The following is a 24,902-nucleotide window of genomic DNA, read 5'->3' as shown; positions in this document are numbered from 1 at the left end:
TATTATTGTTGTTATTATTATTATTAGTCATATAGAGCCCTATTATAATAATCCTAAAGTATAGGTAAATATAAACGATTATTTACTAAAGGATACCTAAATATTTGTTTTTATCTTTAATAAAAAAAAGTACTAATTTTAATCCACAAATTATATGAAAAGTATTTACATTAATCTTTGACAATTTACATGACTAATTAATTAATTTTATTTTTAGTCTACATATTATGTCTGTCACAATAGTAATATGTACATGATTAAATGTGCAATTTGAATTGTTTGGAAATAGAATACTTGCAGTATTTGTATAGTATTATTTATTCACTGTTTTAAATTTAAATATTATTTATAATATTATTTAAATAAAATTGATAAATTCACTTTATAAATAATTGTATTTTTTTTAGTTGCATAACAGAAAAAAGCTATTAGTTCGGTATGTTTCTTGCAAATCTTTTAAACATGCACGTGATGGATTTTTTTTTTAACTCATATAGCACTTAACCGAGTTAATAAGTCATTTGAGGCTCAATGAGTTATCTGGTCATGCGTCACCTATTATAAAAAAATAAAAAATAAACTTTGAAAATATTAATATCTATAAAATTAAAGTCATTCCAAATTTTTTCCTTTTTAATAATGTTGAAAAAAATTTAACCAAAAACATACTTGTAAATGTATATACCATTATTAATCCTTTGTGGTTGATTCCTGCAGTGCAAATTAAGTTTACTTGTCTTGTAAGGTGTGGAAATTGATGGCTTAGTGCTTTTACCATACTTTTTATAAAATTGATTAGATTTTGTTCAAAGTTGCCATGTCACATGCTTTGGAGAGCGTACAATATTCTCTGGTTTGTCTGACCGACTTCTTGTCTCTATTATTTATTTATTATTTATTTATTTATTTATTCTATACTGTTGAGAAGTACTTGGACTTGTAGTGTCATTTAATATGTATTTTTTTTAATTTTTTTAATTTATTTTTCAAGTGTAATTATAAGTATTCATTCATTGCTTCCTCAATTTTTGGAAAGTTTGTCCTCCAGAAATTTAGGTTCTTTTTAAGTACTTTTTTGTTTTTGAAAATTGAATAAATGATGAATATATTAAAGCAAGGTAACAATGGTAAATATATATCAATCTTAATAATCAGAAATGATTAGGATGATGGATTATAAAAGAGAAAATGAAGGAGGTGAAAAAAACATTGAAACGATCAAAAATGACCGGTGAAAGAAGAAAAATACCATGAATTAAATTGAAGCCCTCGGTCAATGAAAGTGTCAAACTGATACTTATTAGATCTAAGATCATATTTATATATTTCTTTAAAGTGAAAAAATAAATTAAGAAGAAAATTAAAATTACATTTGATTGTAGACTCTAAAGTTTACCGTCTATTTTTTTCGAGTTCAGAATTACAAATAACAAAAACCTAAATATAAAATCAATTTTAATAAAAAGGATCAGTAAAAGCTGGGGAGATGAAGTCATTATGAAAAATACAGTTATTCTATTTTAACTGTATGTTTGAAAGTATTGCTTAAATGAGAATTTTTTAAGTATTCTATCCTTATCAAGTAACATTTGTTAAAAATCCCCGCAATAAAATAGGTAAGTAGATTTTTTAAAAAATATTGTATTGAAGTTCTAACATGAGATGATGGTATAAATAAATGCTTGTTGGTCCCATTGGTTGGTTAACCAATTTCCCTTAACACACAAGCAATGACATTCTTGTATGATCAAAAATCAAAAGCAAAACTTAAAAAGCTTTCAAGTTTGCATGATACACAAGACAATCATTAATTGCAATAGATGAATTTAATACAATGCATGATTCTATATGCTTCAAAAGTAGCAATTGTTATACTTATTTTGTATCTTATCATTTGTACTAAACTTTATTGTTTAAAGTATAATCAACATGATTATCCGCTTTTAATTAAAAAATTGAACATATATAACATAATAAAATATAAACATATGCAGAGATATAGACAAGTTATGAATTCAAAATTTTGATCTTTTAACTTAGAAGAAAAATAAAATTTTAATTTTATTATTATAGAGGTGATTGAAATATAAACTTACAAGTATAAATAATTCTTGCATTTTCATTATAAAAGTATGGATTTCTATGATGACAACTTCTTGAAAACTATTGCAAATTTAACAAAATTTTTTTCATTTAATATAAATTAGTATATTTGAACAATTCTTAAATCCTCCCATTTTTGAATGGAATCTATAATCCAATTCATCATCTTTATTTTATTTTATTTTATTTTGTTTCCTTTTTGTAAGATTCAAGCAAAGGTTTCTTTTCATTGAAAGGATGTTGTTTCCATAGAGCAATTTATTTATTTATTTATTCATTCCTAGCTACTTTAATATCATATGTATCCATTGATAAAAAGAGATGGCTGAGATTTGAGAGAACTCTCAAAAGTTACTGAAAAACAAACAATGAACAATATCAAGAATTGTTCTTTTTATTCAAATGAGAAGCATCATATGAACAATATATATCCAGAAGAACTTTTGTCCTTTCTATAAGAGATTTAATTACAAGTTCTTTCCATCTCCAATGAGATGAAGCCATGACCACAATTTGCATCTAAACTATGATTGAATTGCTGTTCATCTTGATCATATATAAAATGATTGATCTTATCTACATAAGTAAACGGCGGTGTATCGTATTCAGGTTTATCGGCATATATCACCTATATCAGCATGAAGCAGATAAAACAGCATGGACATGAATTCACCAACAAATGAAATACTCAGTCTTTTACCGGCAATTTGTTTCTTTCGATTTCACTTTCTTTTGTCTGCGCCGATGGATAGAAGCTCAAAGTTGCGGAGAGGATCATCATGAGACACTCGGGTTGCAGTATTGCGCGAGAGAGATGAAGAACCAGATTCATGTGCAGACTGATAAACCTTTTGGACATTTGATGAACGGCTGGCGCCACTCGAGACAAGCCGGCTTGTCCGACTGAACTGTTGCTCGCTGTGTTCACCAGAACTCAGACGACTGGTTGAAATGACAGCCCGCTTTGAAGTTCCGGCATTGCGAGAATCCTGAGCCTAAGAGAGAAAAAGTCAACCACGAAATGTAGATACAATTTTTAGGTATTAATTATTGTTCAGTCAGAGAAGTATTTTTAACATTAAAATGAACTGAAAACTTACATCTTTAGAAGATATTGGTGAATCTTCATGAATTCTATGCTTTGAATTATTATCACCATGATGACCAGAACCGGAACTGTTTCTTTTAGCAAATGCTTCAACTGCACCTGAGAACTTATCGCGAATCTCATCTCCAACTGCCAAAAGTAATTTTCTGGATTTTATAAGAAAATACATCCTGGATTGGTTGTTTCACATTTCTACTAATTTTCACAGGCACAAGAATTAAACCTGTAGCTTTTTCATCCCTTCCTGCTGATGATCCTACCATGCCACTTGTTCTTCCACCGAGCTGCCAGAATAAAAGAAACAATCGGATAGATGTCTAAAGAATGATGAAAAGAAGGGACTTGTGATGGTGTTTGATAATAACATACCCGTGCCCTTGCATTAGTACTGATTTGTGGGTATTTTGATACTGTCCAATCAAATACATAATCAAACTGATAGCCTGAAAAAATAACAAACTCCAGAGTGGGATTTTGCAACTCATGACAGGTGAAAATATAGACAGTGAGATACAAAGTCTACTAAAATCAAGTTCCCGATGCTTTCAATTTTTTTTTAATAACTCTTTCACCCCATCACATAAAAGTTCATATTGGCAAAGGAAATTAGAGATGAAACAAACTTGAACAGAAATTTTGAAGGACCTGACAACTCAAACAAGTAAAGACCCACCTTCTCGTATGAAGAGATCTCGGAAAAGCCTCTTCAAATAAGAATAATCTGGCTTGTCCTCAAATCTCAAGGATCGACAATAATGAAAGTATGAGATGAATTCTGAAGGATATGACTTGCATAGTGCCTGATTCACAAAATTCAAACTGTTAATCACGAGTCTCATTTTCCCACTCAATAATAATACCACTAAAATAACAATACCTCTACTGGAGTAAGCATTTTCTTCTCGCTTATCTTATCATACTTCTGCTTTTTAGTGCCAGCTTTCAAACCCATCCAGGGAAGGCTGAACCACAATAACAATATGAATTTTACTTAAGCACATTTTCACAAATGAAATCTCAAAAATAGTATTGTATCAGATCTTACCTTCCTCTCAAAAAATACATGAACACATAACCAAGAGATTCCAAATCATCTCTCCTGCTTTGTTCTACAAGCAAGAGGCAGCTACAATGAGGACTCAGCCACTAACATAAGGAAGCCTCTTGTCAAAAAAAAAAAATTATTAGTTTCTAGGGTCCATTGGTACTTACCAACCCCAAGATGGGTATTAACACTTGCATAGCGTGCTGTTCCTGTGAGGTTTTTGTTCTCCCTGCACAAAGTGTTTAAGCAAATCCTCAGTGAGTGGACTACATATGAGAATAATTCTGTACTAATAATCAAATACATTTTCATGAATCACCTGTATGGTATGTGCTTATGTGTTTGAAGGTCTCTATACTTTTTTGCAAGACCATAATCAATGATGTAAACCTGTAAAGAAGAGCAGAGTATAAAAACATAAGGTACAACAACCTTCAAACTTCATACTCAAATTCAAGATTCTGAGATACAGAGATGTCCAATTGCACAAAGAAAATAGCCCCGCTAAATTATTTACTTGAATCAAGCCATTCTAGATGGGACACTGGACCAGGCATGTCAAGTAAAATAAGATAAGTTGTCTGTACGGTTTTGAAGATGGACTAAAATTCCTTACTGATGAAGAAAAAAAATCTAATGAGGGTAACAAACAGTATAAGAAAGAGAATTACGGATGGAATAAACATATAACACAAATGTTGTTTCGGTCTAACAAACAATATAAGCAGTCTGCCAGCCATTTAGATCAATGTAATACCCTTAGTTACCTGATTTGCTCTACGCCCTAGACCCATAAGGAAGTTGTCTGGTTTAATATCACGATGAAGAAAGCCCCGTGAATGCATATATTCAACACGGTTTATCTGGAAAGAAAAACACAGAAGAAGGCCTTCAGTAGAAATAAGCTCAAATAAGTAGACAACCAGTATATATATATACTCTGATAAATTCTTCAGAAATGAAGAAACATCAGGATAAGAACTTAAAGTAGAATTCATTTCTTAGTAAGCATGTACATCCTACCAAAATTTTTGTCCCAAACTCAACAAATAAGATTCTCTTATTTACAACCAAAACAGGAAACATTAGAGAAATCCTATACTTACTAACTGATCGGCGAGCATTAAAACAGTTTTCAATGTGAACTTTCGATTGCAGTAGTTGAACAAGTCTTCCAGGCTTGGCCCAAGGAGATCAATCACCATAGCATTATACTCTCCCTCCATACCAAACCACTTTAGATGGGGGATTCCAGCTTTATTTAACAAAACAAAGAAAACAAATCAGTATCAACATGTTAAAAACAAATACACAAAATTTGAGATTGATAGCATACTTCCTCCTTGAAGAAGCATATACAATTTTGATTCATAATGAAGCTGAGGGTGCTTTGTTTTAACTGGTTCCTGCAAAATTATGAAGAAAATTAGTGAAAGAAAGGATTGATACACACATTCTGAAGTTCAGAACTCCCATTTTTAAAGAAATCATTGAATGGCCATACAACAACAGATTCCAAAGTTCAACAATGCTGGCAACTTAGATTTATACACAACAAAATTTCCAACTAAAACCAAGATAATTTAGAATACCCATAAACAAATTCAACACAGGAGTCATCAAACGAACATAGCTTTATCAATCTCAATAACAAAGGCATGGAATGCCATAGCAACATACCAGCTTGATGGCCACTTCTTCTCCCGTCTGTATGTTAACACCTGCATCAAATGAACCATTCCAAGTCACAAACACCTAAAAAATCAAACAAAATCACAAACTAAACAAATAAAAATCACACAAATGGCATACCAACATACAACTCGCCAAATGATCCGCTTCCAATCTTCCTGCCAAGCTTAAATTTTCCACCAATGACATGCTCCATGATCCAAAAATGAATGAAAAGAACCAACTTCCGATCAAAAACCACCTAATTGGTATCCAACTCTCTCTGATTAACCTAAACGCAACTCCTGATTGCAAATTAACCTTAAAAAAAAAAAAACAAATAACTTTTTCTAAAACAAGCTACAAATCCTTTCACAATCCAATCCCAGCGAAAGGAATGCGATTCTTCAATTCGATTAGGTATGAAATCCCAATCACTGCTAACTATTAGCCTCAAAATCCGCCCTTTCTCTTCAACATCAATCTATCTCCAAATTGGAAGCTTGGAATAAAAAAATCCAATTAAAAAAAACCTACAATCGAATATTCTACCAATAATGTCTACATTCACCAACCCTTTTTCATCACTTCGGCAATCAAACTATCAAAGATTCCAATTCACACAACCTTCCAATTCCGCGATAAAACATCAACAATCAATGCCAATAACCAATTGCCCCGGAGAATCAAGTGCTGGGATTGAATTCCTGGCTTCAATGCTGCAAAATTTTGAGGAGAAATCATCAAAAACTCAACCAAATCCTCCGCGAAATTCACCAGAACGAGATAGAAATCGAAGAGTTAAAAAATAAAAAAAAAGCGAATCTTGAAAAAAGCTGGCCAGATTTTTTTCCTCTTTTTTTAAAAAAGGAAAATTTATTTTAAAAACAAAAAATGGTTGATATTACTACCCTTCTTTTTCAATCTACTCAAATTATTATTTAAAAAAGATTTCCAAGCAAATAAATAAAAAATTTAAATTATTAATATTAACATTAAATATTTAAAAATAAAAATATTCAAATATTAAGAACCTTTTGAAAAATATATTCAAAAGTTATTGTAGCAACAAGGAGTGTAAATATTTTTTATTTTTTTTTAAATAAGGTGGATAAACTACTAATTTATTAAAAAAAAAAGAAATACAGGGAAGGAGTGTAAATATCAACCTCGGGTGAGTAAATGATATAATAATAAATTGATTATTTATTTATTTTAAAAGAATAAAAAAAAAGAAAGAAACGAAGGGTGAACCGCTCCCTTCGGCGTAAAGCTACCGGCCGACAAAACTCCAACCAAACTTATTCTTGTTCCCTTCCATTTTGGTGTCTTATGCTTTGCTGTTTCTCTTTCCTATGAACCAATCATCACCGTTCAATTCATTGATGGTTGATATCGAACGGCTAGAAATTTGTGATATGGGCAATCGGGATCCATAACGGTGTTGATGAATAATTCAGAATTGTTAGATGATTTCTTTGTTACTTAGTTCAATAAATCGTAGAGTCTTATTAATCTGTTTTAACTTATATAACGAGTGATATTTTGATATTTATATAAAACATTTAAATAATAAAAATTTTCTCATTATTATTATTTTATTCTTTAAAAATTCTAACAGACGGTTAATTGTAACTGCTTTAATTTAATAAATTTTCAAGATTAGAGATGGAATGAACAGTTGAGATCATCCAAAACCATGTATTTTGTTTGACATAATTAGAACTCAAGTATGTTATGTCTCTGCTAATTTGGGTGTTCAAGATAACATATTAAATTAAGTCTAAACTCTCACTAAATTTGAATAGTTTTATATAAATTAAGTCTTGAGTGTAATCCTAAATGCCACATTTTTAACTCATGTTTTTAAGTATCCTAATCACAACTCTACAATCAAAATTAAATCAGAATTACATGATTTTAAATCTCACATATAAATGTTATGATTCTTTAAAATTCTACTTTGAGGGGATTTTAATTTCTAAAGTTTAATCTTTGTTCATGTATATTTTTACATATCCAGATGATAACTAACTCATCAGAAGAACACAAACACACACAGCACAAAAGACTAAAATACTTGATTGGAATCTGCAACAAGGTTCAGACAAGCAGAATGTCCAATTAAAACAACATCATTAACTATCTAATCAAATTATCAAACACTAATAAATAAAGCCAAGAGTTAGTTAGAAACCTTGGACCACTGCAACCTCAGTTAACAATCAACTGAACTGAAGAATCTAACCAACAACTACCAACCAATCCCCATATATAACTACAACAGAAACACAAGCACATTGATTGATCCAAAACTCATATAACCATTTCAATCAGACAAACAAATCAAGAACCTGAATTCCAACTTATCTAGTGAAGAAGAAGGCGAGGTACAGTCCAAGCCGAAGCCGTATAGAGGCCGGTCTCCTTCCATCCAAGCCGAAGAGTGCCATCATCGCCTTGTAGTATCATATGCCCAAGTGAAGGTGGAAACATGTTAAGTATCAGCTGTGCCTGTGCCATGGCATTGCTACTCATTGGCACCGGCAAGAACCCTCTCTGTGCCAGCTCCATCCTCCAGCTCACAAACTTGTCTTCCCCACTCCTCGCCGGTCCCCCAATAGCCATCACATTATTGATCTCTCTACCGAGTAAACCATGTTCCACTCTTTGCCTCCCAGGATCATCACAAGCCAGTGATGCTCCCAAAGAGTCGAACAACGTCGAGTAGTAGTGCAGTGAACCAACAAACCGGTCTAAGAATGAGCCACAACTCAGCATCTCTTGTTCTACTAAGGTGATGACTCTCGGCGAAAGGAGTTGGATTAACCTCATTGTTTGCAGGTCAGGACCGGTGGCATCGTAGAGTGAATGCTGGAGCCAGTGCACGGCCATGGTCTCACCGCGCCGTGCTTGCACCATCCATGGATCGATGTCACCGGATCGCTTTGCGACTGGGTGGAACTCTAAGGACATGCCCAGCCTCTTGGCAAAGCTGGAGAGTTGTCTTCCAGTCTCCTCTAGAGCTTCCATTGATGAACCAAAACCAGTGAGTCTGACCAGTGGAGGACCTTCAGGCCTTGTTGCAAGGATGTGGAACAGAGCTGGCCATTGGAGGCCATGCATGATGTCTAAGTCTACGATGTGGACGATGTCTTTTTGATGGAAAGCTTCTAAGATGGCCTGGTTGGCTGTGAAGTGTGCAAACTTGATGTAAGGGGAGACGGTGTTGAAGGTCTGGAATGCAGTGAGGATGCTCTTATGGGGGACTATTGGACAGCAGGTCCTTAACCATGAGTTCATCACCCTGGAAGCCATGGCCTTGGTGAAGTATGCCACAACTCTCTCAGCACAAGATGGTGAGTATGGGGATGCCATGTCAGTTAGCTCCAGTAGCATTCTATTGGCCTCTGTGAGGTTGTCTACTGATATAGCTACGGCACACTCAAGGAGCAGAGTGATCATCCTCAACCCTTTGTCTTCAGTGTTCTGGTCTAGTCTTTTGTTGTTGTTGTTGTTGTTGGTGGTGGTGGTGGTGGTGGTGGTGACATCTATGTTGTTGTCTCTCTGAAGGACTTTTCGGGGCCGGTGATCGACATGTGGGGATAATGGCTCGATGGTGAAAGAATCAAGGGTGGCAGCGGCCGGGGAGGTATCTGAGAGTTGCTTAACAACATGGTCCATGAACTCGGAGAGGTCTCCCCCGGTGTGGTAATGGTGTGATGCTTGAAGATAACCTCCCATGAGGTTGTTACAGTCCCACTGCTCATTAAGTTGGATTAAGTCAAGTTCACCATGACCATGCACCTCTAAGCTGCTTTCTCATCATGGTTTCAGTCCAGCAACAAGGTTTTGCATGGAAAGGTAGCCTGTCAAGAGAGCAAGGGAGACATAGTTTAGACAAAATGTCAGAGTATTTAAAGAACACATTGTTTCTTTTTGATCTTATATATATATATATATATATTGCTGTCAATTTCAAATTGAGACCGAGTTACAACTTATAAAATTTCTTAATTTTCCCAGTCTGTTAGCCCAATTGGCAGATTAGGATGTACCTCGAGAATGTCGCTTTCTCTACTCTTAAAGACTTGATGAAGTTGGCCGGCAGAGAGAGACAAACAAGTGACGATAAATTGCAAACTAACAAGAGAGTTTGGATTGGAGTTAAAAGTATATGAGACCTGTTAATCAATTTAAAAAACTGGTACAAAACATATCATCTGCAGAATAAATGAAAGATTTGTAACTAAACAAATGAAATCTCTATTGCATATTATAATAATATAAATAAAAAATAAATAAATGAACTGGTTCTCTGCTTTAATGGCAGAGTGGGACCTGTTTATACAACCATCAAGGATTCAAGGGTTTCATCAGTTTGGTGGCTCTAGCATATTTCTGGTATTTAATTTGCTTTCCAAGGTGAACACTATTATATTCTTATGAACATTAAGAGCGAAGTAATCACTTCAATGAAACATAAGAAAGATCCAGATACACTAATAGATACAACCAAACTAAAATGAAAAGTATACAAGCTAAAAAGTCATCTATGAAACAACAATAAGAACAGTTGTAATTTTCTTTTCCAGGTTAACATATACTAAATGAAGAATAAACAACAGAAAAAAAGAAGTTTCATCAGAAATCAGATCTCTAAGATACCATTGTTGGTCAATCATGCTTCTCTATCCTTATCTTCAAGAGCTGCAATGAATTATAAAGTATTTTGCACTCTTTTAATTATAATTCAAATACAGCAAGACAGATGGAAACATTTTGCGGCAATAATTTAAGGTAATCAAGGCATTTTTATTGTCAAAAGAAACCATAGCCCCATGAGTGAACATGGCAGCCTGCTATTGGTGTGTTTATCAATAAAATACAGGCTTTTTTTATATGGAAATTTCATTGTTAAATAAAGAAAGCGAGGGCTGATTTTAATTGAATCATAATCCTGAAGCAAGTGAATGCGACCAATTGCTGCAGAAGTTTAGTGACAATGAAAAGTAATGTTGGCAAGCGAGGAAAATGTCACTAAAATTGGAGGGACATGCAAAGAACAACCACCTTCCTAATGTATAAATGTTAACAACAACTCAATTGTGGTTTATGACTATTATTTAAAGTTTATTAGATTAGGTGTTTTGGTGAATGGGGGATCTTTGCTGGAATGGTTCATTGTTACTAGGTATTTTCAGAAGAACATCTTTCAATTATGAAAATGATGATTGTTATAAATTAGATGTACATCTTTGTCAACAGGAGGACTTCTGATAGTAAAAAATACCAGGAAAAATTTTCATTGGCGAGTGAAAACTAATACAACATTCAATATGGCAGCCATATAAATTTTTGGCAAGCTTTCTATATCAAATAGCACTTTCATTTAAGCATCTAAATGCCTTAAAATAATCATATTATGCTTAAATTTTCCATGAAGGAGGATGAAATTATCAGAACTCTTTCAAATTATGATTATGTTTCATACATTTCATAATCAATGAAAAGAGTAGGATAACATGAGGGAAAGCACAGTGACATATATGATATTATAACATTGGACGTAATTGATTGGAAAAAAAAATTAGATGCAAGGCAACATCATGATACATGCACAGATAATAATATGACGGAAACCATAAAGATTGTAGTGATTAATAATTTGATTTCTTAATCATCAGATAACAACTTAAATCAATTGTTTTCAAGGTTGTCCTCATGTGAGAACAGCTCTCAGCAATTTAAATTTGTAATGCACGAGCACAAACTCCCACCATGTCAGGTGAGCCCTAGTTAGCTACGCAAGGTCTGGCAAGACTGATTCAGAGTTAACAAAGGCAACAGAAACTCTTGGAATCATGCACCAATCATTTATCTATTTGTACTCTTTCAATGTGCCTCATGCATGCCATACACAACACGTGGAAATTTGCCACATATAAATGACATCTTGATTAAGATGACCCTCAGAAGGTTAGAAGACATCGACGTGATGTGAGACCTTCATTTGGGGGAACAAAGTCAAGAGTTCAGACCATGGCAGCCTGAGCTTCAACAGACAAAGGGCCTTAGCCATCTACTTGATACATATCCTTGACTCCTCCTTGTCCTTGGTCCATAAAACATGGCCATTAACTTATCCTATATTTATTATTATGAGTTTTGTGCCTATGGTAATCAAGAGAATAGGAGGTTTTACTTATAAGCTTACCTCAAGAAGATGAGAGCTTGTTTTCTTATTCTTGATATACAAATATTTCCACATTAAAATCATTTTCAATCTCAGATTGGGACTTACTTTGCTGATAATTGAACACCAGACATTAAATTTAATTTAGAAAAATGAGGATGGTTTCTTAGAATTGATAAAAAAATAACCTGGCAGGGGATCTGCGGAAGCTTTACAACCTGGCGTTTTCTTTGTTTCCCTTCTGCTTTGCTGCAAGAACCAATGTTCTCTGTGAGATAGATAAGATGAATAGTGATACAAATAACTCACTAAATTTGGTATAGAGAATAAAGTAGTAGATGGATTTCGCTTTCAAAAGCAACATTAAAAAAGAAGCAGTGAAATTTGACTCTTGTTTAGATGCTGACATGCAAAAGCTAATGTGGAATTAAGAATTAATGCTCTGAGAATCCAAGTAATGCATGCCCACAATGAGAAAACAATTTTGGGTTAACTCAGTAGCTTTGTCCTGATGGAGCATGGTGATTACCTAATCAAGGATCATTGACTTCTTCAATTGCCTTATAATAAGACTCAGGTATGAAAATATTATCACAAGCAAGCAAGACATTCACATTATACAATGTCCAAATGAACATTTTTTCACTTATATTTGCAATCACTATTGTCACAACAAAGATATTAGCAAGGGAAAGGACCATGATATTTGACGCCTCCCATGGGACCCCACCCTGACTCTGCCATTCAGAGGGGCAGACACTTGCAGGGCCCACTAGAGCTTATCCTTGATAAGCCAGATGTTTTACATAGCTTGTAGTCTTGTAGACAATAATCAGCAATTAAATAATTCCAAAGGTTTATCATGCATTGTTAATCTCCTCATAGAACTTGAGAAAGTAATTGAAAATTTTGCATGCACTATGTCCTTCGTATTCAGTCTATGTTATTAAATAAAAGACAAAAAATAAAGGCAAACCGTTTCAGAGATGAACTCTTTTAATAGGGGAAAAAATTTATCAGCAATGTAAATGTAACAGCATCCATAGAAGAAATAATACCCTTTTGGTGCCAAAACATGGATAGATGACTGTTGATGCTACAACAATATAAAATACAACTTACAATGATTTCCCAATAAGCAAGTTGTGGGAAAGGTTGCTATTATATTCAGTAGTAAATGGATGCATGTAAAGCATAACCTCGTAGGAAGAAGACTTCATGGTTGAAGCAGGGACTAGCAATCTTGCAAATATTTATTTAATCTTTATCTTTTGCTGTTATTTGGCTTTAATGCTCAATGGCCAAAATTGCAAGCACATTAAGGTCTCAGTTCATCATATGTCTCTAAGACTCATCCAGCACTTCTCAACATGTGTGTGTGTGTGCATTGAGCATGCACTTCATTAGCATAAGTTAATCTAACAGACATCACCAACATGATAAAGAAATACTCAGCCCCAAGCTTACAGAAACATCAACAGTCGATAGGATGTTGCAGTTTATTTGTAACCACTTATCCTGCGAAAAAAGAATAAACAGATAGCCAAAAAAAAATTACTGTCATAAAAAAAAACCAAAAAGCTATAATGATTGAACTTTGTAAAAATAAATTGATAAAAACCAAACCCTTTCTTCTGATTTTGTCTCTTAAAATATTTCATGCCAAGCTGCAGAGATTGAGCAAGAGAGATTCTGTGAAGGCAATCGAGATTCACTGAGCATAGAAGATGTTCAAATTTGTACACTACCTAGCACTGTGAAAGTCAATGGCTACTGCTCAATGACTTTTCACACCTGTAAGATTTCAAGCCAAACAGGACTGAGGAAGTTCTTTCTATTTAATTCATCATCTGCAACTGAAGATTCTCAAACATTTCAAATAAGTAAGGAGGTCATCAACACGTATACCAGGGATAGTTCTCTACTTGAAATTTCCAAATTAGGAATTCAAAGTTCAAACAAGAAATATTATGAATTCTCAATACATAGTGTCCCTTTGATATCTCACAAGCAGTTATCAAAGTCATCAAAGTCATCAAAGTGCTTCTCACAGGATAACAACCAATGCAGAAATAACCACTCCAAATATCAAACAAGAAATACTATGTGTTTCCCACACAAGGAGTCCCCTGATATCTCACAAGCAGTCATTAACTCATTGAAGTCCTGCTCAAATGATAACGACCAATACAGGAATGACCACTACAGGCAGAGTATTACCACAATAACTGATAAGCATCCAGCAGCTGGGGACACCATTGTAGTCAAGGTACAGTCAAAGAAATTGCTGCCCTCTTGAAATATAGGTTAAGTGGCCCACCCATCCTCAAAGGAAATAATGCAACAAAGCATGAAGACTTTTTGTATGATTTTCTAGGCATGCTACAAATGCATCAGCTTCAAAATTATTCCAACATCACCTAAAGATGTACAAGTTCTACCCAAATAAATTAGATAATGAGTCAGGAACTGCAGTAACCTGATAGCTGGTAGCAAACTGCTTGAACTAGCAATAATTCACAATTCAAACTAACACATGAAGCTAAAGAGAGACATTAGTAAAGGTTGTACAATATTTCAAATAAATCAATTTCAAGCAGTCACTTTGTCTGAGGGATATAGAATGACCTACACAAAATACAATAAGAGATCACATAACAATTCATATAGCTTCTTTGCCTTGTAAAATTTAATAAACAAAAATATTATTTTGATCTTGTCTGTTGAGTGTGGTCCTTGAATCAAAGGTGAACAATATATGTTTGGGGTCGGTAAAGATTTGTCAGCGATAGTAGGCCATGTGCCTGGATGATCTGAAAGGAGATGAATCGAAGGGCGAGGTTTTGCTAGAGTGCACAAGAGAATTGACAGGTTCCTTCTTTGAACACTTGGTCTCAGAACGAAGCCAAGATTCAACAACTGAAAGTAAATTCTTTGCATTTTCAAGCTCATGAATATTACCAAGGCTCTCACATCTTCTTAATTCCCCATCTTGGATATAGGCCACATGTGTTGCCCATTTCTCCAGACCATCAAATATATGCGTAGCATATACTATGGTGGCACCTCTCTGCAATAAAACATACTTGCTTAGTTATAGTGAGTGATGATTTAAAAAATGATAAATAACTGAATACGTTACATACTTGATCACACTCTTCCTTAAAAAAGTCGAGTAAATCCATTCTTGTGACAACATCCAGGTCAACAGTGATCTCATCAAGCAACAGTACCTGCGTTTTAGCCTTTGACATTGAGCACAGATGACTTGAAATGAAAAGTTCAATATACTTCAGATTTTTTTCAACCAGAATGTAAGGAAATATACATCAATTATTTGTTGAACACTAAAATAAGAACAGAAGCATAATGCAGAACAGGAAAAATCAGTGGCACATGGTACACTGAATGAAAGGTGCACAAATGCAGGGGTGAAAAATCATTGCCTTGTATGGTTGTAAAAGTCCCATGCAAATTTGCACACGACGACGCTGCCCATCAGAAACTTTATGCATCCTCCACTGCAGATCGATATCAAGCAGCTCAATCAGCTTCTCTCTCCTAAGAGGATCAACCCCTTCAACTGTGAAGCATTGAAAAGAAGAAAAAAGAAGGCAGAAAATTCTAAAAACTTCACATTCAACACCTAATATAACTTTCAGTAACCATAAATCAGAGCTATAATAAGGAGATTAAAAAATAAATAAATTAAAAAAAATGAATTGATGATGTACAAGAAAGTAAGAAACCTGGGAACATCAACACATACACAAGCAATTGCCTTTTTGCAAAAGCACTCACTCAAGATTTGAGCTCATAGAGTGTGCTCCCAGATAAGAACACATTGACCAACAAATTGCATTCTTAAAATTCTATTACTTTTGTCTAACGCAATTAATACAACGAAGGATCAAATGATCAATTGTAGCATGGTGGCAGAATAACTCGGAAAAGATAAGAAATATATAACAATTGAAAACAAAAGGGTATCCAAAAATCATATATTTTTCCTATTCAATAAGAAAACTTACCTCCAAAAATCATGTGTTCAGCAGAGAAATCTCCTTGGAGTGGAACATCTCCCTGAAATAATCAGATAACCAATAATTAAGCTGGAACTCTCAAAGAATTCACAAATGAAACATTAATTTCCATATTATTCCAATAGATTTCCAAAAAATCAGCAAATTTTATGTATTCCCAGTACTCGTTCCTCTTAAGTATCAAAGGAATTTCACTAAATGTATCAATTTGGATCACTAATTGAAATCAATGAAACATAATAATCTTAGAAAAACTCACAGCTGAGCCGATGGTCTTGCTCCAGGAACCACCCAAATAGGCGAGCTCACCGTCACAAACCAACTGAGTATCATGGAAAGCGGAGCGACCGAGCACCCGCACCACATCCCTCCCACCCACCATATGCTTCCCAGCCAAGATCTTCAACAACGTCGTCTTTCCTTAAAAAAAATTCAAAAATCAAAACCTATAAAACCCAGAGTTCATTCGTGAATTAGGGTTACCAGATCCATTGGCGCCGATGAGGAGACAGCGCGATCCGGGTGCGATGTTGAGGGTGAAGCGGGAGAAGAGTTGAGGCTGGGCATCGTAGGCGAAGTTCATGGCCATCACCTCGATTCCGCTCGTCGCCATATCTGGATCTCTGTATCCCTCCCTCTTGCTCTGGCGGCCGCGGTGGTATGACGGTGAGCGAAGCAACGAGCGGACTTAGAAATGGAAACACCCGAGCAAACACGTAGTTGACCGGGTAGCTTCACAATTTGATATATATATACATAATTAATTAATTTTTTTAATAAATAAATCATAGTTTATATATATGTGTAATTAGTTTTGATGGAAAATTTATGTATTTTTTAATTTAAAATAAAGGATATATTCTACACGCTAGTATTTTTATTTTTTTTAACAAATATGATAAAATAATATAGTTAAGGGCGTATACAGAGAAATTGATTGTCTAGCTCACATGCAATCATTCGCTGACATGTGAATCTATTACCACTACTATGTATAGTGAGGTGGGCCCATTATCACCACTATGCCCAATGAAACTTGTACTCGAGGGATTTTACGTTTCTCATATTAATACTTTATGCAGTGGAGCTAATATGGTAATACTGTTGAATCATAAACCCTTTAACAACACGTAGAAGATTTCACTTTGATCAAGTTTAATCATAAAAAAAAAAACTTTTTTAAAAAATAAAAGTAGCAAGTAAATTTGAAAATTAAAGGGATTTCTTCTTATGGGTATGATGATCCAGAATTAGGACGGAAAAGCATCATATGAAATTAGCAAATGATAAAGGCAAATTATATTCGCATTATTCTTTTTATTTGTGTTTTTAAACTTTCAGTAAACATTTTTGTTAATTAGCTGATAGATGTTGTCATGTTGACATGTACAACCAATGTCATCTTACTTGGCAGAGACAAATTGTTAAGTAAAATTTTTTGTAGTAGTAGTAGTAAGAGAGAGTTGGGTGCTTTTGCTATTGTTCCTTGTGCTATTATAAGTGTATACTTTTGCCAAGTAAATACTCTTCACAAAACATATGCTAGTATTACTACTAATGCAACTAACAATACTTGAAATTCTCTCATCAACAGCAGTGTATATATTGTACAGAAGCCATCCCCAAGCAGTGGATGTTGCTCATATTCACAAATGAGCACATATAATTAGTTATGTAGGGAAATGAACTACATACAAAATACATAGAGCTATCAAAAGGCAGTTCTACACATATATATTATATCATCATCACCTAAGTTTTCAATCCTGTTAGATAGTTGGTATTCTCATGACCAGTTTTCGGTGAGAAAGCTTCAACGAACTGTGACTTGGTCGATGGAGAACTCGAAGCGACAGGGAGTGTGTTCTCCAATGAGCTAAATGGGATGTGGTTAGGCCTCTGCACTGCTGCCTTCTTGATCAAACGCAAGCAAGCAAGATGAACGTTTGGCTGATTGTTGCATGTTGGAAGTTTGATTGCTTTAATTGTTGCTTCTTTCTCCCTTGAGATGGGAACTCCCGAAGGATCCTGGTAGAAATACATACCGATAGTATGAATTAACAACAGAAGAGCCATTTTCAGATATATATAGACATCATAGTAAAAGACCAGACATACCCCGAGAAGCAGAAAAGTGAATGATTGTTTGTTGTTGTCTTCCTCCAAGTTGACTTCGATAAGTTTCCGTAAATCTGAAAGTGTGGAGTCCTTCAACACCTTCAATTTTGTAATTATATTCCCTGAAAATTCTTTTGAAGCTTCCCATTTAACGAAAACTTCAATCGAATCATCTACATCCTGTGGCATTACTACTGGTTTATGATCCTCTTTCAACTCTTGTGACATGTTTTCATTATCGTCTTCAAGGTGCAGGGATGTAAATGGCATAACCAAATCAGATATCGGGCCTTTTAGTAGCTACAATATCAGGAAAATAATTATCTAGGCCGTCCCAAATCTTTAAAAGGAGATGATTTGTTGTTTGCTTTCTTGGATGACAATGGCATAACCAAATCAGATATCGGGCTTTCAGTTGCTGCAATATCAGTACTACAATTATCTTGGCCACCCGAGCCTTTAAAAGGAGATGATTTATTGTTTGCTTTCTTGGATGACAATGGAGTTTTGACTTGTTGAGCTAGCTCTCTGTAGTTGCCGCAAAGCCTGAAAAATATTCTGAATTCTTGTTTTTCTGGCAGAGTCCACGTCTCTGGGATTTTTACTACAACCAACTTCTGCTCCCAATAGTTGATGCATCTCCATTGCATCCCCGTCAAAATCAGTATAATCAGAAATCACAGAGCAACCAAAATCATCAATCATTTGTCCACCATGTTCAGCAGTATCTTCAACAACCTCCTTTTCAACCTCATCACCTTCTGAGTTATCCATTTCTTCTCCTTCTTCTTCGCCTTCAAAAACTGTGCTCAAGCAGAATCTACTTGGTGATTTTGGAATTGTAGCATTGCCATTACATTGATTGCTTGTAAGAACAGTGCTAGATGAAGTGCAATTCAAATAATTTCCTGACTGGTGAAGATCCTCCTTTATTTCTTTCTCATCATAGACGATCTGTGGCTCTCCAAAATCCAATTCCATAGATTTCTCCATTCCTTGATCACCTTCAGCGTAAATTTCTGATAGACGTTTCATAAATCTGCTGCCTCCATCTATGTCATGTAAGGCATCGTCAACAACTTTACTCTTTGCAGACTCCATTTCCTCCAACCTCTGCCGCAGCATATGGAGTTCCTCCTGTTGTTTTAACATCCTCTCTTCCATTTTCATCATCTCAACTTTCAAAAGTTTGTGTTCTCTCGTCAACCTTCGACTTGATCTCATCTTCCTTTGCTGTTGATCCTCTCCCTTCAATTAGTTTCAGTCTATTGCGCAGCTCTAATAGTTCCTCCTCTTTTTTCAGTAGCTCCTTGTGAGCTTCATCTCGCTCTTTCTCTTTGAGCTTATTCTCCAACTGTAGCTTGTAAATGAACTGGTTCATTGCAACAATTCTGGATCTTAGGAGCACAGATGACTCTTCATGGTTTGTTTTTTCTTTCGGTGTTGCAATATGAGCTGCACGAACAATGCACTTGGCTTTTGCCCCATACTCCAATGTGGAGATGGTCTTGTGCAACTCTTTTGGATCAGGGCTTGCGCACAAAATCATCAAAATTTTGGACTTATCATCCTCAAATGAGTCCTGAAGAGAAGGATAAAATTGTCCATTACTGACAGAAGAACTGCCTTACTAGGATAAATCACAAGAAAATAGTAAAAAACCTGTAAAAGCATCGTGAGCTTGCTGTCTCTAAAGGGAACGTGAGAATCTCCATTTGCAATAGACTCAACTACCCTTTTTAATGCAATGTTTCCTTGATTAATCTTGGCTGTCTGCCAAACAAAAACAAGTGAATAAAGGATAAAAGTTGGGAAATCAGTCCATAGATATCACTTTACAAAATAACTTCAGAGCACTGCTATCGAACTGATCTAGATAGAATGCACGCCAAAAATGATACATTTGCATTTACCAGAAAAGCAAATTGTACCAAATTTAAACTAGCTAGAGCACAAAAAGAAAGCAAGACAGTAGTCTGAGAAACAAAATTGATTTTCACATTCATACCATGCTTGGACATTCATTAATGCAGCCACTTAATGGGGTATTAACAATTAAAAATAAAGATGTTGCAATTCATCTTCAAACCTGCATTTTAGCCTCCAAACCAAGCTGGCCAGCCTGTTCAATGTTTTCAGAGCCTGCCATATCGACAAGCATTAATCTTCCACCCACTGCAGGGACATCCAAGATTATCTGCGCACAATTAGAGGAAACTCAAACTCACAAGCAAAATTGCAGAATCAAAACTTCTAAAGCATCACAGAATGGGAAGAATTAACCAAACCAGACAGTGACTTCGCGAGCTTCTCTCATTACAGAGAGTGCTCTTAACAATCCGCCTCTTCTCTACTTTGGCAACTTCTTTGGATATCTTTCCAGCTTCATTGCCAGATATATAACTTGCATTCTTGGCCTTCTTCCCCATTACTTCAAGCCTTACCTGAACATAAACACAATGCAACATATACATAACCAAAAAAACCATATAAAAAGATTGACCATTATAAGATCATCCAGTAGCTGATTTGCGTTTTATATCCATAAATAAAGATGAAATTTTGACAACCCTTCAACCTACTTAATTGTAAATACTCGCAAAATAGACATAATATAAGTAGCCACTGCAACAATTGTAGCAAGAACAACAAGTTCGCTTGACAAAAATTACTCTCTAAGACACCTAAAAGTTTCTCAGAACTAGTAAAAATCTAAAATCAAGATGATGAAAACCTCAAAGCAAATATAATCACTGTTAACCAAACCTAAAAAAAAAAACACAAGAAAATTGATAACCAAATACGTTCTGAGTTTCAAGAAGTAAAGAAATGGCTCAAATCCTCTCAAAACCAAACCAAGAAGAAGAAGCAAAAGGGAAAATCAAAACACACACCTTGGGAGTGTTGCCTTTGGGAAGCCCAGAGCTAGTTCCTCCACCATTTGAGTTCCCAGAAAGCAGATCATATATCTCTTCATTATAAATCTCCAAGACAGCAACCTGCACAAATAACCCAACCCTAAAACCACCATCATCGACGCCATTCTCCCCGTCCTCATCCCCCAAAATGTCCCTGAGAGCTCTATAAACAATCCCAGGTTCCTTTGAGCACCCGAACATCGTATGACTCTTCCCGGCACCCGTAGGACCATACATCATGATCGTGCACTTAGCTCCAACCCTAACTCCAGCAATCCTTGATTCCACAAACTTCTTGTAAAACCCTTCAAGATTTTCATCTTCAGAGACAGACACACCATCAAGACTGAAATCTCTATACCCAATGTCAGTCCGAACCCTAACCGAGCTGCCGTCCTCCGCAATCTCAAGGGCCGACAAGGGCTTATCTTTTCGGTCAGGGTAGTCACGGATCCGGCCGATGACTTCAACGGGGTGCTCCGTCGGACCGGCAGGTTCTCTGGCAGCTGACAAAGGATTGGGAGAAGGGTGAACGCTGGAGGTCTTAGGGGATGGGGAATTGGAGACGGTGCTTGGACTGAGGAGTCTTGGTTGGGGTTTGGAAGCCTTGGAGGGGTCTTGGTGATGGCGTTGGCGCCATTGATGAGGATCAAAGAGAGAATTTTGAGATCACTGAGAAGAGGTTTGAGAGAGATGGTGTTACGGTTTTGGGATTTCTTTCTTTTTGTTTAGAAATTTGAAGAAGTAGCCGTTGGTGTTATAACGGCTACTTTTCCCCACAACGGATCCCAATCTGATCCCCTGCGGAGTGAATTGTAAATACATCTCTTGCAATTCCTCTTTTTGCAGTTTGCCCCCTATAAATTTTCAAAATTTAATCGCAACAGGCAAGGGGTATATGGATAATTTTGCTTGTAGATATTAATTAATTTCATTCAAACCAGGCTTCCTGCTGCTGTCAAACATAAATGATGCAGACTTTGAGAACATTTTTAATGAATGACTCACATTTACAGAAAGGAAGTTTACAAGAAGAGTATGTGAAATTTCTTGAAATTTATTGAAGATACAAGACAAGATCACAGAAATACGAATTTTCCCCCGGTGTTACGAGATTACAAACACCCTAAGCTCCCCTCTGTCACCTCGAGTTACCCGAGTGTCTGAGTCGAGGTATGTTACCTCGAAGTCTCCGGTCCCTGTATTGGATGGAGGTCTCAAAGCGTCGGGAATCCGTGGAATTTCAAATGGCGGAAGCTGTGAGAGATTTCCCTATAGTCTTCACAGTAGTTTTCTCAAATATAATCTTGACACTTGCAGTACCTGTACATGTTAGTAACAAGACATTAGAAACATTGTTTGCACCTATGTATAACAGAAAAAAACATCGGTGAGAAAATGTAAACCTGTAATTTCAAATTTATGAGCTAAAGTAGCTGTTAGGTCGAGTGGTGGCAGTGGCCATGGTGCACCCAACTGGAGCTCAACAATATTGTCAAAATCTTTACTAAAGATATCGATTCGTTGGAAGACCTGCGAACACAAATTTACTTCATTAACTCACTTCTATATAGAACAGCGTTCAAGAGAAATTTTTTTAACAATTGAAGATGGAATTGAATGAAGGCACAGGCACATCTTGTATAAACCTGTCCAAGAGTTATAGGCAGCAGCCTTCCGGTAGGAGGCCCTGGACGGCTTCCGCCAAGAGTGCGAGAGGAGAAAGCACTGCTATAGATAAGTTTCCATCTTCCCTGGAGCTTATCCAGATCTTTATAAAGATCTACAGGTCCTCCAACAGCCTCAAGTTCCTTGGCTGCAGAGTCAGCCCGTTTTAGATCTTCTTCACTGGCTGCGAGACCTCTGTTGAGTCCAGAAACAGCACTCTGCATCAGATCACCTTTAACACTTGTTGAATAAGAAGAAACCTTCCATAATTTACAAAAGCATACAACAAAATTCAGCTGGTGGATATTCATATATACAAGCATACATACACAAAGAATTGTGGTGGCATTTAGGTCAAATAAATCTATTTTTCCCTTTCATTTGGTAATAAGCTTTTGGTTTTTCTTCCAAAATGCTGTGAGAAATGGCTTTGAAAGCAGGGATTGGGTCAAACAACAGCAATGATGATCAGTAAGAGCAAGAAGCAGATGTATGCGTGGACAATCAGGCTAGTGTTTCATTTGAGCAAGTGTTTGGTCAAGGATTTTGTTAAATTTCAAGACCAATGAAGTTACATTCCTAAAATATTAATAATAACAAGAGCTAGCCACTAGAAGTGAACAGTGAGAATACTAGTCATATTGCTTTAAACTTGAGAATGGTTATTGAGCAAATTCCTCCATGATTCTACCAAAATCCGGCTTTTTTTAGTCCCTTGATCTTGGACACTTGCCGCGGGAGCATATCAATGCCCCAAGTTTAACAATAGCCAATGCATGGACTCATAACATAGTTTCTGGTGTTTCACAGGACACATGCACAAATGCTTCTGCATTCGGTTTGTCACAGAAATAGAGGGAATAGAGGAAGGAGAGATGCAAAATTGGGTTAGAGCTAAAGTTGAAGAAGAGGATGGAGAACTTGCCAAAATAGATGGATACAATACAAGACATGATGGCAAATCTCAGAGATTCCATGAACACCACCATGCTAAACCTATGCCTACACACCTTTATAATACAGACTAGCAATCTCTTCTGATGCCAAACTCAAGTCAACTATGTGGGTGTCAAACATTTTCAGTTTAGATACTTAAAAATACACCTTTTTTTCTCTATGATTGTCTTTCAATGAAAATATAGATTAGTTCAGGTACAAGGAAGCCAAGGCAAATCCTCAGCTCAATCAAATAGGTTTAATAGGCACCGCAAGGCTCAGTGAAAAGAGGATAAGCTCCGTTAAAATGAATTTCGAATTACTTCATTCTAATTTAATTCATGCGAATCAAACAATTCCAGGTACAAATAACCAACAATCAACAATTCAATTTCATTTCGCAACGAATCAATTCATCAGATCAATCAAACTATTTTGACAGCAATTGCAATCCCTTCACTCAAAATAAATTAAAAAAAAAAAAATCGCTGAAAAATGGATAAGATCCATAATAATGAACTCCAAATCAGATCATCAAGCCAATGAATTCCACAACAAGAGACTTACCAACAAGTTCAGCTTCAAAGAGGCAACAAGTTCGGCCGGAGGCGAGGGCAGGGGAGGAGGTTCGAACACCGGCGGTTCCTCGAGTGTTGCTCCGCAAATCAAGAGCTTTCCGTGTTTGTGGCTCGGAGAGATGCCGGGGAGATGGAGTTCTCGGGTGACGGGGTAGATGAAGGAGCGATGGAGCGAAGGAGGAGAGAAAGGAGAAGGCTTGGAGAGCAGGAGAGAAGGATGTAGAAGAGAAGCCATGAGTGGTTGTTTGGAAAGACGAAGAAGAGAAGGAGAAACCATGATCTTTTCAATTGGTCCAGAGAATTCCTTAATTTTTATTTTTAAAAATATTTAAATTGAAAAATTAGCCCAGTAATTGTTTGGATAGACCAATGGTATGATATCAAAGTATAAGGAAGAGGTCATGGGTTCAAATCCCTCCCCCGACAGCACTGTTTAACGTACTGTTTATCCGGGATTTTTATACTATTCTCATATTGTACATTTTATATTCATATAAAAAAGGCGCTTGTCGTCTATT

The 24,902-nt window shown here is 35.7% G+C and overlaps 5 protein-coding genes across 9 annotated transcripts; all 5 read right to left on the bottom strand.

The window, feature by feature from the left end:
* Nucleotides 1-2,479: 2,479 nt before the first annotated feature.
* On the bottom strand, nt 2,480-6,785 carry LOC120261355 (casein kinase 1-like). Of its 2 annotated transcripts, XM_039269223.1 has the most exons (15): nt 6,069-6,784; nt 5,937-5,977; nt 5,593-5,662; nt 5,363-5,511; nt 5,024-5,119; nt 4,576-4,646; nt 4,424-4,485; nt 4,257-4,320; nt 4,089-4,173; nt 3,885-4,011; nt 3,581-3,654; nt 3,435-3,495; nt 3,204-3,340; nt 2,804-3,098; nt 2,480-2,731 (listed from the first exon to the last, which is right to left on the bottom strand). In XM_039269223.1, the coding sequence occupies exons 1-14, from the start codon at nt 6,142-6,144 to the stop codon at nt 2,826-2,828; spliced, it is 1,386 nt and encodes a 461-aa protein (XP_039125157.1). In that variant the 5' UTR covers nt 6,145-6,784; the 3' UTR covers nt 2,480-2,731; nt 2,804-2,825. The 2 variants fall into 2 exon arrangements, with proteins under 2 accessions (XP_039125157.1, XP_039125163.1); XM_039269229.1 differs by having other exon boundaries at nt 2,480-3,092; nt 6,069-6,785.
* Nucleotides 6,786-8,051: 1,266 nt separating this feature from the next.
* LOC120259799 (protein SCARECROW-like) lies at nt 8,052-14,593 on the bottom strand. Of its 4 annotated transcripts, XM_039267270.1 has the most exons (4): nt 13,872-14,593; nt 13,750-13,790; nt 9,986-13,641; nt 8,052-9,796 (listed from the first exon to the last, which is right to left on the bottom strand). In XM_039267270.1, the coding sequence occupies exon 4, from the start codon at nt 9,669-9,671 to the stop codon at nt 8,298-8,300; it is 1,374 nt and encodes a 457-aa protein (XP_039123204.1). In that variant the 5' UTR covers nt 9,672-9,796; nt 9,986-13,641; nt 13,750-13,790; nt 13,872-14,593; the 3' UTR covers nt 8,052-8,297. The 4 variants fall into 4 exon arrangements, with proteins under 4 accessions (XP_039123204.1, XP_039123189.1, XP_039123187.1 ...); XM_039267255.1 differs by having other exon boundaries at nt 9,986-12,372; nt 13,591-14,593; XM_039267253.1 differs by having other exon boundaries at nt 13,750-14,593.
* Nucleotides 14,594-14,678: 85 nt separating this feature from the next.
* Nucleotides 14,679-16,880, bottom strand: LOC120259831 (ABC transporter I family member 19-like). The gene is made up of 6 exons (XM_039267281.1): nt 16,650-16,880; nt 16,426-16,586; nt 16,155-16,206; nt 15,570-15,706; nt 15,270-15,356; nt 14,679-15,193 (listed from the first exon to the last, which is right to left on the bottom strand). Exons 1-6 carry the CDS (start codon nt 16,777-16,779, stop codon nt 14,906-14,908), a joined length of 855 nt encoding a protein of 284 aa, XP_039123215.1. The 5' UTR covers nt 16,780-16,880; the 3' UTR covers nt 14,679-14,905.
* Nucleotides 16,881-17,737: 857 nt separating this feature from the next.
* LOC120258705 (kinesin-like protein KIN-10A) lies at nt 17,738-21,905 on the bottom strand. The gene is given in 10 exon segments (XM_039266154.1): nt 17,738-18,194; nt 18,285-18,584; nt 18,617-18,835; nt 18,837-19,472; nt 19,474-19,866; nt 19,947-20,057; nt 20,374-20,481; nt 20,573-20,728; nt 21,179-21,757; nt 21,759-21,905. Coding segments are annotated over 10 exon segments (2,862 nt in total). The 5' UTR covers nt 21,843-21,905; the 3' UTR covers nt 17,738-17,918.
* Nucleotides 21,906-22,174: 269 nt separating this feature from the next.
* On the bottom strand, nt 22,175-24,667 carry LOC120262556 (plastid-lipid-associated protein 6, chloroplastic). Its single transcript, XM_039270661.1, is given in 5 exon segments — nt 22,175-22,474; nt 22,476-22,525; nt 22,609-22,735; nt 22,852-23,088; nt 24,374-24,667. Coding segments are annotated over 5 exon segments (867 nt in total). The 5' UTR covers nt 24,662-24,667; the 3' UTR covers nt 22,175-22,309.
* Nucleotides 24,668-24,902: the final 235 nt, after the last annotated feature.

This window comes from Dioscorea cayenensis, chromosome 1 (genome assembly GCF_009730915.1).
Source record: "Dioscorea cayenensis subsp. rotundata cultivar TDr96_F1 chromosome 1, TDr96_F1_v2_PseudoChromosome.rev07_lg8_w22 25.fasta, whole genome shotgun sequence".
In the NCBI taxonomy this organism is placed as follows: domain Eukaryota; kingdom Viridiplantae; phylum Streptophyta; class Magnoliopsida; order Dioscoreales; family Dioscoreaceae; genus Dioscorea; species Dioscorea cayenensis.
Note: the sequence above shows the minus strand (reverse complement) of the source record. Positions and strands in the feature narration are given on the sequence as shown.